This window comes from Corvus cornix, chromosome 3 (genome assembly GCF_000738735.6).
Source record: "Corvus cornix cornix isolate S_Up_H32 chromosome 3, ASM73873v5, whole genome shotgun sequence".
In the NCBI taxonomy this organism is placed as follows: Eukaryota; Metazoa; Chordata; class Aves; order Passeriformes; family Corvidae; genus Corvus; species Corvus cornix.
In genome coordinates, this window is record NC_047056.1 from 70,070,703 (window position 1) to 70,085,760 (window position 15,058).

The following is a 15,058-nucleotide window of genomic DNA, read 5'->3' on the forward strand; positions in this document are numbered from 1 at the left end:
CACACGTTTCCAAACACAACTTTCAGTCCTGCGAGTGCAGTGCAGCTCGTTATCAAAATAATGTAAATAAGGTCATGATTAGTAGGTCTCAGCTGTGAGGCCTTGACTGGCAGAGGCACCCAGAAACATGCTTACCTTTATAGGACCTAAAAATACACAGGTAATCTGGAAACAAAAATTGCTTCAGAAAGTCTTGCTTGCCACTGTCTGATTTCCTCCTGACTTCTTGCTCAAAGAGCTTTGTTTCTACTTTGTTTCAATCTTCCACTGTGCTTTTTTAACAAGAATTTAATTTTATCTTAAAATCTATGGCTCGCTGCTTGAGTATGTCCAACTTTTTCACAACCACAGTCCTCAAATTGTTTTGCACCTTTCTCTCCCACTTTCAGGTATTGCTCGTAATATCGAAAGGTAGTTTATAAGCTCCTCACGGTTGTTCAGAGCTCACTGCTCTGCACTGAAGTTGGGCACAGTGTTTCAGGGTCAAGCTTCACAAAGGCTGTGAGGTGCTTAGCTCCTCATCAGGTTTCAGTGGCAATCAGACACATACCATCCAGCATCTTGGCCCCTGCATGTCAAGGCAGTCGTTGTCTAGATGATGTTTATACAAGTGTTTTTACAAGAGTCTGTTTTACTGTGGTCTTTGTTGTTAGGGACTCTGTATTTAATTATGAGTTGCGCTTTCCTCCCTGCCCCCATAAAATCTCCCTGCACCACTGACTTCGGTAGCTCGACAGCACAAGTACAGTCTGATGAAGAGCTCAAGTCTCCACATACGGCTGTTTCACACTTAACACTTTTGAGTGCAGCCAAACCTGCTTTGAACCAACTTAAATATGAGGAACATTAGACCTTGTATGTATGAAAGCACCTGATCAGTCTTTAAAGCCTGGCAAAGAATTATGAGTAACTCATTGTTTCAATATGAATGTGGGTTGTACCAACTTAGGGAACGGCATGGATTGGATGCATATTTCCGTTCAAATAATTTTAATTTCATAAGACAATTGAAACTAATAATGGAAAATAAGCACCAAAACGATCTCTGAAATCAGTGGTCTGAGGTTCTGGGAGCTGTCAGGTAGACTACAGTATGTAGGTGTCACAGGTTCTGCATATTTCTGTGGGTCTGTCAGTTGAGCTATGCCTTTTTTTGCTGTCTGAAGTTCTGGCTGTGTGTTTTGTTTGCCAACAGCCCTAGATGCTTACTACCTTTACAAATCAGACGAGGTGTAGTTATTTTCTAAACTGAGTTCAAGAATCAGATTTCATATTTGAAACATATGCCCTAGAAGGTTTTATAGAAAAGCAGGAGGAGCCCATCAGAAATCAGCACTTGCTCCTTTGATTCAGAGTGTGCAGTGATCTATGACAGCGTACCACGAGCCTGCTATTTACTGCTACTGAGACGGAAGTTAGCACTCCCACACCCCGGCAGCAAGATGTGGGAGCTGAAAGCTACCCTGGAAGTATGTCATTTTATACTTCACTATTTTGAGAACCCTTTTTTTCTTTCCTTTTTTTTTTTTTTTCTCTGGGAAATCCTTTTTCTGATTTGATATACCTGAGAAGGTATACAGGCAATTTTGAAACATAAGATCACACTGCTAGAGTCAGACAGCTCTCAAGGGCAAAGCTTCAGTTCCAAGCAAATGTGTTTAAGGCTTTGTGGTGGTAAAAGTCTCTCCTCTCCCCCTTTGGATAAATGGAAAATTTCTGTAGGCTCATAAGAAGCCAGGTGAAGGAAAACTTCTGAAGCAGAAGAGTAGGTGTTAAGTGTATGAGTCCAATTACTCTGCAGATTTAAATTAGTTTGGCATCAGTGGAACTATATCCAGTTAAAATTAGCTAAGGCTCTGGCCCGTAATACCGTGTCAACAAAGATGACTAGCATAGAAATGTGTTCAAATATAGAAAATCTGTTTTCAAGTATATCTTTAAGGTCAAATTTTGTCCTGATCATAGCAAGCTGGGCAGAGGTAAGATGTTGATAGATAGACACCACAGAGACAGAGGAGAAATAAAATTTCTTAGGCAAGAAAAAGGAGGTTAATAGCTATGTCCCTTGCCTCAGGAATTCAGACAAGAGCAGGAAATCTTGTGTTGGACCATTATGGGCAGAGGAGCTCGAAGTGGGATATATATTACTTCTGCTCTGAACTGAGTGTTCTGCATGCTGTATATTTTTACGAGTAGAATGCATGAACTAGACAGCTGAAGGTTTGGGCCTTTCACTCAGCAGATGCTGACCCCAGGACATACACGTTGGCTCTGTAGGTGGCCATACACCTACTATTTCCTTTACTTCTGGAAGAAATTCTGCTGACACAAGCAAAAAAACTCCTTCCTTTCCTTACCCCTCTGTCCCCAACACAGGATTACTCAACACACACACATACACACATACAGAAGCTAGTTGTGAGTTTAGCATGTGCCACTTCATTTTCTCATTCAGTTTAACATAACCATCATGTTAAATCCAAGCAGACCTCAGGGTTTTCATTTCTTTGCTTTAGGAAACCTTGACATCAAAGCCGGCGGGTTAAAACTGATCCCGCCAGGGCATAAAGCATGTAGGCAGGCAACACTAACACTGCTAATTTTAGAAAGGCACATTGCTCAAACTTGAAAATGTAACACTCAACAGAATATTCTTCCTAGCTTCATTCCTTTATCATAGCAGGACTTTGGCACCGAGACATCTTTTGATAGTTCTTCAAATTGCATCAAGCTAGAACAGCTTGACAGTCCATGTCCTGATGGAGAAACTAAACTTTAACATCAAGGATTATGTTGCTGATTAGCACTTTCAATAATCAAGTAATTGGTACATTAAATAATCCAGAGATTGGCAACTTGCCCAAAAAGGTCACGCTTGCATTGATTCCTTTTTAGAGAGTCCATGTTGCTATTACATGAATTCAATCTGTCTGTCCAGAACTCTAGTGTAAAAATATTTGGCTAATTTCCTTCTTGTCACACAATTTGATGGGAAATAAAATCCAGGAAAAGTTGCACATTAGGGCAATATGCTCAGATTTTCCAATTAGGGTAGATGAGAAGCAAGAGAGAAAAAGACAATTGGTTGGACTTTTTTTCTCCCAGGTTAGTGTGACCAGCGCAATCAATACAAGCCTTCAAGGGCCCAAATCAACACATTTGTTAGTGAAGCTTCTACCCTCTTTGCACTTTATTAGAATTTCTATGAGGTTAGGAGTCTCTCTCAAGGGGTCCTCCCCACAACTGGATTGCCAAAGGAGTAGGGTTTTATCCCCCTGTTTCCCCAGGCCCAGGCAGGAGGAACTAACCCATGGGCACGGCAGAGGTCAGGGCTGCAGTGCAAGAGGCTGCACGGATGTTTCCTCCCCCTGTTGCCCTCTCTGCACAGACACAGACAGTCTCTGAGCCCTGCTCAGTCGTCACAGGCAGGGAGGGCAGAAATCTAAGGCAGAGCCCTTTTTCTCCCCCGGACTGGCTATGACCAGCAATAGCGAAATAGCAAAAGGGCTCTGCATGAAACCACAGAGTCCTCACCTCAAATCAGTCATCAGAGTTGTGCAAATCACTTGTGCGTGTCTTGAGACGCTCAAAACCCACCCGCATTTCACTGAGGTACCCACTGGAACGAGATGGTTACCACGCTGTTTATTTCTGCAGAGTATTCGGAATATCCTCTTTCCCTTGGAGCACGTAAGGACCCTGGTCTCCCATCTCTTCTGCACAGAGGCTACTTCTTTTCTTTTTCTGGAGGAACGAGGGGACGAGCACAGACTAATAACCATCACCATGATGTGCTATGCTACTGCACAAGCCCCAGAGGTACGGCAGACACCTAGGCTGGGCTTCTTAACTTCCAGCATCTGTGTGGACATCTATGTCTGTGCTGGTCACCCTAGGTTTCCCTCATTGCAGGCAGAAATAGGCACTCCTAGGGCACAATTCATCTGAGCTGTCTTAGTTGTTGACTCTGGGATGAGCTCAGCTGTCTCTTTGAAGTGCCTGCTTCTCTAGGTTGATTTTAAAGAGAGTTTAGACAATTAGCTCAGCTGCATCTTTGTTCCAAATGTCTGTATTGGGTCAGATTAATCTTGCCTGGCAACCTGAAAACTTTCCTGTAAGACAACCCTTACATTGAGGCAGAGAAATATGTAAAACTCAGGATGAAAGGGAAAGTGGTTATTCCTGAGGATAATCACAGTGGCAGTTATTGACATTTAGAGAATACAAAGGGCTGAGGACAGTAACCGAATGATAAAGAGTCCTTGTCTTTCCAATGCAGCTTGTTCAGTTTGCCCACTTTCTCTCTCAAATACTATGGGTGAAGTGATGTCATGAATAATCACGTCAACAGGCAAAAATACCCAACTTGGTGAAGCCAGAACTCCCTCAGGTTTAAGCTCTGGCTTTGAATGATACTAATCTCCTCTTGGGGTTGGGACCTTGAAGAGGCAGCATTGCTGCAGCCTGGATGGTCCAGGCAAGCAGAAGTAGATGCTAAGAACCAGCCTTTCTTTGACTACAGAGTAAGCACATAAATGTGCAAGTCTTCCAGCACTGTGTTGAAATAAGCAGCTACGAGGAGCTTCAGAGAGGTAGGAAATGAAGGGTTAACCACAGCTCTCCTAAAATTTAATAAAAAGGATACAGCCAAATAGTGCCCTTCTCACTAGATCAAATCACTACCCCTAGGTAGAAGCATGCATACATTTATTAAGGGAATCTTTCAAGCTCCAAAGGTAACACTGGGGTCTGCAATAAAGATATCGCTGCTGAGGGACATACATTCCATACCTCAGGGGTGGGTAGGGGGATCCCCACTAGGAGGACCTAGGAGCATGTAAAGATTTTAAATATTCATTTGACTTCTGAGTTATTGTATATGCTGGTTATTAGTCCATGAATGTGATAGTTGTCCTCTATTCTTATTAGTGTATCTTTTAAATGTGTCAGCACATGCTGAGAGCAAAGAATAATGGTTGTGTTCCACTGAAGAAAGTAAATAAATACTGCTGGTGATCAAGGGAAGTAACGTTTCCAACCCTGCAACCAGCACAGGGAATGTGGTGTTAACAAATGAGAAGGGAGTCCTGACTGTACTATATATCTTTGCTGGTGCAATTAGCCCTCACTGATGGAGCAGGGAGACACTGCAATGGCCCAGATTACACACCCTGCTGCTGCTCTCTGTGGCTGTAGGTGCCAAACACCACTGCAGTCACTATTTGTGCTACCAGGGACAGGGATTTACTGGAGGCTGCAGAATATTCCACGGATTGTAATGAAATCTGGCATGTCACCAAGCCACATCCGGCGAACCATCAGTATTTTACTGCTGAACAGATTTCTTGCAACACCCACCATTTCCCCTTTTCCTGAAAGAAGCTCTCCGTGCCTGTGAACCTAAATAAATTCCATTACGTTAGTTTTGTTAAGGAATACATTCAGTGCAGGTAGCTCAGTGTGCAGCTGCAGTGCCAGCTGCAGGTTGAGCTCTGGGGGGGCAGGCACCCAAGTCTGAGAACTAGGCAAGAGGACGGGAATGGGCGCTGATCCTTTCCATAACAAATGACACAGGGACCTGTGGCCCAGCCAGGTGACCAGACACTCACCACCAACAACCCCCAGAATTTCCTGTGCTTAGACTGTGAGGGTATAAATCGTATAAAAGCCCAGGGGTTCCCTTGTTCCGGATCTCTACTCAAAGGCATCAGCTCAAGCTGTTGTTCTGTTATTTAGTTATTGCATCATGATGAAATTATTTTAAGGATTGGGATATCTGAGAACTCTGCTATGGAAAACCTGGGGTTGAGCTGGTGAGAAAACCTGGTGTGACTGTCTGAGTGTGGGGTGTGTAGCTGTGGAGGGGCTTCTGTCCCAGCTCAGGTGGTACGAGAGTGACTGCCCGAGCAGCTCCTGGATGGTCAGACAGGGAAGATTCCTTAACAGTTTCTTGCTCACAGGTTTGAAGCATCAGACATACATTAAACTAAGAGTTTTACAAAGATGCTATATTATCAGAGGGATTCAGTAGGCTGGAAACTGGGAATGAAGGACAAGAATTTCTGCATCTGGAGTATTGTCCTTGGACAAGCCATGGGGGTTGGTGGAGTTACCCATACCTGTGCCTTGCTTTGCAGCCCTACCAGGAGCCACAGACATACACCAAAGGCAGGGCTGGGGGAAATCTCAGCTGCTTTTCTAAGGTGGGAGACTTGCACCAAAGGCAGATACCTCAGGCAAGGCAGTAAAGCCCATGGCAGAGGTTTTGCTGCAATAAGCTATAGTGGGCCGGTCCCAAACAGCAGGCAGTCCCTAAGCACCAATACATGAGATGAGAAAGCTCATGGTGAGGGAGTTCAGCCTCTGGAGAACAGCTCAGTGGAAAGCCAGGGTGAAGTCTGGAGGCAGAGCAAAGTAAGATGGTTGGAGGTGACCATTTGCTACGTCCATTGGATTTGAGCTAGCAGGAAGCTGCTGGGTCATCTGGCTCTATGCTATGCTGCAGGGCAATTTCAGTCATTGTGAAGGCTTGAGTTGCTGTGTAACTCAGCTGGAATAAGTAAACAGATTAATGGCCCAGACCTAAACCATATTCTAGGCAGAAAATCACTGACTTTGACATACACAGCACAATAACTTCACAGCCAGAACCATCACGAAATGTTCTGTGAGCAAAAGTGTAATGAGGCTGCTGATGAATGGAGTACTGACAAGTACAGATGCAATACAACACAAAAAACAATACTAAAACACAAATACCAATAGTTTCCTGAAAGCGCTCATAAATTGGAATTTGTATCTTTTTGTTTCATAAAGGCCACATCCACATGAGTTTGACCTCATACCTGGAAATACTCAATTCTACTCACACAGAAGGCAGTAGTGATTACACAAACCTTTACTTATTCTGATTTCGAATTCGGAGACACCTCCTTTTCAATGGTGGCTCCAGATCCTCTGGCCCTGTGCTGAGTATTGGCGTTGAGATAATGCACGGCGCAATAGCAGTCTTTTCTGCTGGTTTTGGCACAGGCTGGATCACGCAACCTGTCTTGGGCAGCATCCGCAAAGCATATGCATGGTCCTCGTCTGCTGGATTATTAAGGTTCGGGTCCTGTTTGTCTCCCCCGGCCAGGGGCTCTTCCCCAGTCTTCTTGCAGGCATCTCCCTCGAGGTGGCAGTTTGACGCACAGTTGTTCTCCTTAACGGACTCCAGCTCGCTCACCGCCAGCTCCTCCGGGGGCTGGGGCTTTTTCGGCTCCTGGGGCAGCTCCGGGTTCTTGGAACCCTCTGTGCTCTTTGTGCCATTCACAATGACGTTGCACACCGCTGCGCCAGCTTCCAGTCCTGGCGTGCCAGAGGGCAAGGAGACGGGACAGCAGTGAGCTCCATCACTGCACGGTAGTGTTTTTGAGTCAACTGGGCTGCAGTTGTCCCTGCAGTCACTGCAGTTCCTTTTGTCTGAGCTACCAAAAGCCAAATTTACAACACTGTTAGGTTCACGTTCAACTTTCACTTGGGCGTGTAGAGCCCTGTGGATGACATTGTGCAGCCTAGACCGGTGGCCTACTGTTAGGTCTATCACACCATCCTGCGGACCCTGTAGCACACTGGGGAAACCAAATTTACTGTTCACTGGACTACTAGGTCTGACAGTCAAATCAACAACTTCATTTTTACTGTGCTCCTGAAGCACTTGAGCTTGATTAAGGGACTGGCCTGAGCAGCTCGGTGATGAGTCAGAGGATTTGGATGATCCTTGCTTTGACTCTCGAGGGGATGAAGAGCTATTGGTTGGCTTTGCCCCAGGCGTCTCGCTGGAGGTACTCGGAATGAAGCTTTCGCCATTGCTGGAGAAGCCATTGGGGGGTTTGGAGTCGTTGATGTGAGGGATGGGAATGGGGATGGGGATGGGAACAGGCAAAGGGACAATGACAGGATATGGCACTAGTAGAGTTGGGGGTGGCACCAGTGGGGCGAGGGATGGCAATCCAAAGTTCATCATCTGTGGCATAGGCATAGGACCATTTGGCATCATGCTGACAGGGGGGAAGGGAAGACTGGGCAAAGGAGCTCCGGGAGGGGGAGGCGGCAACAAGCCAGGAGGATTCCCAGGCATGGTAGGTGTTGTGGGGGGATGGATATGGGGGGAAAGCATTGGCCTGTGCATGGGGCTAGAAGTGGGACCCATATTTCTGGGACCACCTGGTGGGGGACCAATTCCAGGAATCATTGGATTTGACAGAGGGCTGTTAGGATTTGAGGCATGGTGAGGTGGCCCACGAATAAATGGTGGACGGATTTGCTGCATAATTTGCTGTTCCATGAATATGGGCAGAGGAACTGGCCCACGGTTTGTCATCACCATGGGAGGACTGCGAGGTGGGACACCAATTGGAGGCACAATGCTAGCAGGTGGCTGGACAGAAACTGGTGGAATATTTGGATTCTCACTGATGGGAATAGGTTTGGGAACTGGCGTGGGGATTTTACTGACAGAGCAGTTGGCAGTGTCAGACGGAGAGGCAGTGGTAGACGCTGATGGTCCAGGGCCTTGAATTTGGCCAGCTGCAGACGCTGGGGATGGGGCTTTTCTCCGAGCATCTGCTAGCGGTATATTCCAAGAATCTGGAGTCAGCAGCTGCACCCCAGTGCCTTCTGCTTTATTTTCGACTGGAGGATGTAATGTACTGCACAGTCCAGCTGGAAGATTGGCCTGTGTCTCTTTGTAGAAAATGTCCATTTTGTACTGATTGAGACATTTTGCACTGCAGAACTGAAGCCTTCTTTCCCCGTCCCCAAAATCCAGATACTCTTTTGTGTGTCTTATGTGCTTACACCAGTCACATACCTACAACACAGTAATAAAATCAAATCAGGTAAGAAAAGCAATCTTCTCTTCACAGCGTTATTTTAAAAGTATTTTTTCAGTTGCTAAATACATTATTTTTCTAACAGGAAAAAAAGAAGTTACATTTGTGAAAACTGCACCTTTTTTCTTCTCCAACATATTAATGAATTGAATGCCACTCCCTTTTCTGGCTCCCATGATCTCAGCTCTGCCTTATATAATGCATTATATATCTTGAACCCATAGCACAGAGAAGAATCCTCAGTCAGCATAAACTGCTACAACACGCATATGTAAGTGTGCAAAGTCCATATGAGTATGGCTGTGATGACTCCTCGGCGGTAATCTAAGCACGCCTGTGCCATCTGAGATGCCATGCTACACAAGGAGTGTGAGAACTGGAAAAGGACTCAGAAACTTGCTGGAAATGAATGCAAACCATTTCTGCTACACTGCAGCGCACAGTAACATTTAGTATTCTACTAAGGGTATCAAATAATAAGTTGGAAAGAGTGTGGTATTTCAAAATGGCATCACAAAGCAAAAAGCATCATTGATTCTTTGCCCTTCGTTCCAAGGAGAAACTTGGAAAAAGTTAGGATATTTGTGTAAGGTTCGAATAGTCCCAATTTGTGATGTTTCAGCAAGCTGGAATTATTTTCTGAGCTGTTTGCCCACTCTTGTGTACAAGTCACTTTGAGTAAAACTTCTTGGCAAGCAAGAACCTGTTTAACAAGTTTCAAATACTACAGCAAAAAGTTTGCATCACAGGCTCAATTTTGTTTTGTTTCTCTGCTTTCCATTTAATCCTTTTCTGTGTTGCTATTGGTGTGGTGAAGGCATAGCCAATTTTTTTTTAAAATAAGGCTGCAGAACTAATTAAGCTGTGAAAGGTTTTCCCAGTTGTAAACCACTAGACACCAAAGTTCAAAAAATAGTCATTCTAGGCTTCAGAATCCATTACTTCAGAGAAATTATTGTGATTTCATTAACACATTAATTTTGCAACACCAACAGCTCTCACAGATGGTGAAGACATGATCTACAATTCAAATATGACTCTTGTTTGCACAAATGCCTTTCCTTCATATGGCATTTTAAACAAGAATTAATATGAGTAATCTTGCCATAGCTATAAACAGATAAACAGATGTCAGATTTTTCAGTGCCTCACTTTTTTGACAGAATTTTACACACACAAACCCCCCCCCCCCCCCCCCCATTTTTGTCATTTACATTAGTTCTCAAAATACTTCACTGACAGAGATTTTCGGTGCTTTCTATCAGCATGTTGAGCCTATGACCATGTCAGAATATATCCTGGTATTGTTTGTTCTGCCTTTTCCAAATAGCCCATATTAGCTTGTTTTGAAATGACTATATCTTTTGTACAAAGGAAAAAAATACACTAAAAACCCCAAAGAAGACTATGATTGTGAAAAGACTGCATTAAAAGGATAATTAATTTTAATAACTATTGGCCATATAAACAATTCAAAACAACATATGCTGGGCATCTGATTACCCATCTCATTTAACTCTCAGCTTTCCTTTAATATAAACAGTGGTGCCATTCTTGATTTTTCAGTAATATATCTTTAATGTATATATACACATACACACACTATATGCTATGGCTATTAGCCCATTTAACTCCTCAAGCTTTTGGCTATCCCGTCAGGTTGCTGTTTACTTCCCTCCTGCTCCCCTCCCTATTCACACACTCACACATGCACACACTCCCTCTCTTTTATCCCAACATTTAAATCAAGCTAAATAACCAACTGAGAAGTAGCAACTACTAGGTCACCCCTGAAGTTTGGGAATGCAGGACCCAGATTTTTAGCTTGGCCATACAGACAATGTGCCCCGTGAGATAAAGCAGAGGGGGCGCTGGTGCTGCTTGGTGCATGTGGCATCGGCACGGGTGTAATTCCAGCATGATGCCCCATTGCAAGAAAGGAAATTTCCCAGTGCAAACAAGTCCAGCCCTGCATTGAACACACAGTGACAGTGTCACACCCTAAAAGATGTGGACAAAAAGGCTGTCAAATGCACAGAACTGTTGAGATAAATGTCTGCACTGCCATGGTGCACGCTTCCCCCCCAAGTGTGAGGCAGAGGGGAAAGCGGGAGTGCAGAAAGCAGGGCAAAGAGGGGGCAATCCCACTTCCAACAGCTCCTGGATTTTACCAGGTATCAGCTCTCCATCTGCTCCCCACAGGAAGGCTCAGTGGCCATCACAGACAGCCCTGGAGCTTGTGCTGCAAACAGTGCAAACACACAGCAGTGGGCACCGAACCATCCTGCGTATTTGGCATGGGTATGGGTTTTGCCACCCACCTGGCAAGTCAGCACACATGATGGAAATATCCTATAATCAACCTCCTGAAATTTTCTGGTTTGCCATTGTTTCCGAAGCAGACAAAAGGGAAATTTGTGAGTCTACACCACGAGGTAATGAGATACTATTTAACTCAGTGGAGCTGCTGAATTTACCTTTAAGTCATTTCTGAGCAAGAGCTCACTGCTGTAGCCACAAAATGCTATCTATTTTGCATGTATGGAATTGGGATGTACGCCAGCACACTCCTCCTGCTGCTTGCAGAGTATGCTCTTGCCCCAAGGGCTGGCAAAGATGCAGAGGGTCTCCACATGTACCCCAGGAGCTGCACAAAGAGGTACTAGGAGCTCCCAGACAGCTCCTGAGGCAGGCTGGGGCAGGATGAAGCCCACCCTGGCCCATCACCATCTATTTGCAGTGGAAAGACAAGGAGGAGACTGGCCTCAGAGGCGCCTGCAGTAAAGGATGGAGCAGGACTTCAGATGCAGCTGCAGTGAAGACTTGCTTTTCCTTTGGGACAAGGAAGTAAACCACCTTGTAAGCCTGCTGCCAAAGTGCCTGAGAAATATGAGAGACTAAACGCAGTCCCCTTATGTTTCTAGGAAGAGCCCCATCCATGACCTTAATTAAAGGGACTGAAAGAGAAATACAGCCCCACAAAAAATTGTGGCATCTTTTCTAATAATTTAATTTTATTAGTTAGCATTTGAAAAATTCAGTGAAGCACTTCACTGTATCATTGCTGTATTGATTTGTTTATCTCCAGTGGGCCCCTATGTCTCTCCTGGCTAAACAAATATTTTCTCTTCCTTGGTAAAATATTTAGAAATCCTGCTTACAAATTCTCTACTGATTTCTCCTGTTTTCAATAATTCACTGAGGAACGAGAAACTCTGAAGTACGCCTGCCTCACTCACATATTGATCACAGACCCTTCTGTATATTTTATCACTGGACGAAATTAATTAAAACCACAGAAATTAAAGGCAGCAAATCTGTTCCTCTGAATATATTGCATAGACCAAATATTCAATAATTATCTCATTGATTTCATACAATATCTCAAAGTGTTGAAGATACGACATCAAAAATGAAAAATGTCCATCTTCCACAATCATGTATTTCATAATTTTCTTCTGTTTTTTTCTTCCTTCCTTTCTTTTTTTACATAAGCAATCTGTCTGTGCTGCTTAGTTAAGATAAAATGAATAAAAATGTGGGACTCATATGCAGGTAATGTGATGCCTCACAATACCATACTAAAAGGCAGAAAAACGGTCTCTACAACAACAAGGAAATTACTGGAGGAGAAAAAAAATGTCACTTAAGAATTAATGAATCAAGTCTGTCTTACAGAATTGATCATTTAAGATGAGGTCAATGAATTTCTGATACAAATGGCTATATCACTAGAGGTAATAAAATGGAGCAATATCATTCATTTTATATCTAACTAATGACATGCTCGGAGTAATTACAGATTTCTTCTAAAAGCCTACACTGATTAGTTCAGATGTGATAGGTGAAACATATCTATCTTTCCATTCAATAAAATAACATTTTCTTCTCTGTAAAACACACAGCTGATGTCTTATTTTTTTAAGTACTTGCATTCTGTACAGAACATGACTGTTCTTCACAACCAGCTCAGGATTCTCTGCTCATGTGTTCCTTGTCATTCCCTTTTCCTGCCTCATCCCTTCCCTTCATTGTACAACCGAGAGAAGAGCTAAACTGTTGCACAGTGCTTGTTAATGCTGCACATTGGATTTTGCAGTGCTTACACATGGGAGCTGCTCCCTGGGTTTCAGTGGGATTAGTCACAAGCATTAATGTTGTAGGATCACATTTGGAGGGCCTGACCCGGCACCAGTGGAAAACAATGAAGAGACTCCTCTTTAATGCAATCCATCAGCTTTGGGTCTGTTGCTTAACACTGGCCCCTGCTCACCCTGGAGTCATCAAGAGCTTTGTTCCCAACCTCAACAGCAGCAGAGGCATGGACAGGGATTTTGGAAGGAACTGCGGAAAAAATACCCGGGAAGAAAATAAATGCTGTGAGTCTGAGTTACAGACATTCCCAACAAACACAGGCAAAGCCACCATTTTGTACATTTCTTCCAACAGGACGTTGGACCAGCAGTGGTATCACTGACAATAAGCGTGAACATTTCTGAGATAGAGGGTCAAAACTTGCAAGATGCTAACTGATCCCCTATGCACCTTCATCTACCTTGGAAAACACTTCCAGGGACTGCTCTGGGGCAAGCACACTTCACACCATGAATGCCAGAACATGAATCCTGAATGACATAAAGATCAGTAATAAGATAATGGCCTATCTCATTCAGCTGTAACGCAACAACCCTCAAGAAGATTAAATTTACCTAACTGGGGCATAGCCAAGGCTAAACAACAGAATGAACATTCCTTCAGTACATTTAATGTATTTATATTTTAGTGGCGGGTTGCCAGTGTGCTACTTATAAGCTCAGTGACTTGGTATCATTTATCTGCTTTCCTGTGAAACACACAGCAATCTACACCAGGAGACAACTCAGAAGACACTGCATCAGCAGAAACACAGCTCATGCCCGATACGGGAACACCAAGGAAGCTGGGACTGAGGGATCCTGTAACACTCAGATGCCTCTAATACAAAGAGGGGAAATAAAGCCATTCCTGTTGGCATCCATATCTTTATTTTGATAGAATCATCCAAAGTGGAATCCAGACATGGCTACGAGGCTGCCTTGCAGGCACAACACAGGATCCTGCTGTGCCTAAAAGGGCTGCACTCGGGCTTTGGGCACCAGGTAATTAATACTTAAATCAATTTGCTGTCAAATGCAGGCACAAAGTTCACACATTGGTGCAGTCCACCACTAACCTTTGAAGAATAATCTAGTATCAGACACTACTTCATTAAGAAATACACTTGGCAAAACCTGTTTGCAGAGGTATTTACATCAGCCTGAGAGAAACCAGGAACAAGGAGCAATGGAAAAAGCCCTGCTGCGATGAAAGAGAGCCTGTGCCTCTTACACAGTACTTTGGACTAGTATCAGCTCCATGGTAAAGCTTAGCAAGAGGACAGAAGGTGGTCACTAGGGCAAAAATGTGCCATTTTCAGCTTCTCCAGAACCAGAGGGTGGCTGACAAAGCCCCTCTCCTTGCTCAGGAGAGCACCACTGGGGGACACCTTGCACGAGGGAGGGCTGAATCACATCTGAGGACCAGGCTTTTATCAAAGATGTTGAACAGATGCTGAAGATTATAAAAGCCTCGCTTCTTGGCATAAAATCCATGTATTCGACTTTGCTGAGTGGTTCCTACTTCCTTTTCTCACTGTGGTATCCAACTGCTGTCTCTTTATATACATTCAGGCATATGTTCTGGCTTCACGAACACCACTGCACATTTCCTATATCCTTTTCTGGCTCTGGTTGCCTTTCCTTTTAGCCCAGACTGGTCCTGGAAAGGTCTGGGAAGTTCCCTGAAGTTTCCAGTACTGCCACCCAGCCAGAATGTGCGAGCCATGGGGGCAGAGGCTGCCACCCCAAAAGCCACAAGGTGAGGAACAACGCCTCTCCCCTGCTCACCCTCCTGCCCTGCAGCCAAGTGAGAACCCAACACACCAGCCACATGTTTTACAGCAAGGGCTCAAGTTTTTTGAAGTCTGCCAAACATTGGACACAGCAAAAATCTAGAAATTAGGAAGTGGCTTGAAACACACATACAGAGGTTTCTAGTATAGAGCCAAATGAGTCACAACTAGCGTTGTAACACACAGCTCAGTCAGACCCTTTGCAGAACACACAGCAGCCACTGACTGCAGCACGGACACCAAGGCACCTTGACAC

General features: G+C 44.3%; 1 protein-coding gene across 2 annotated transcripts in view; it reads right to left on the reverse strand.

The window, feature by feature from the left end:
* LOC104691671 (sine oculis binding protein homolog) overlaps window positions 1–15,058 on the reverse strand; it is a 113,220-nt gene that overhangs the window by 6,954 nt on the left and 91,208 nt on the right. For both annotated transcript variants that reach the window (XM_010403294.4, XM_010403283.4), the window contains one exon: window positions 6,897–8,851. In XM_010403294.4, coding sequence (XP_010401596.1) covers window positions 6,899–8,851 — 1,953 coding nt within the window. In that variant the 3' untranslated portion in view covers window positions 6,897–6,898. The remainder of the gene's footprint in view (window positions 1–6,896; window positions 8,852–15,058) is intronic.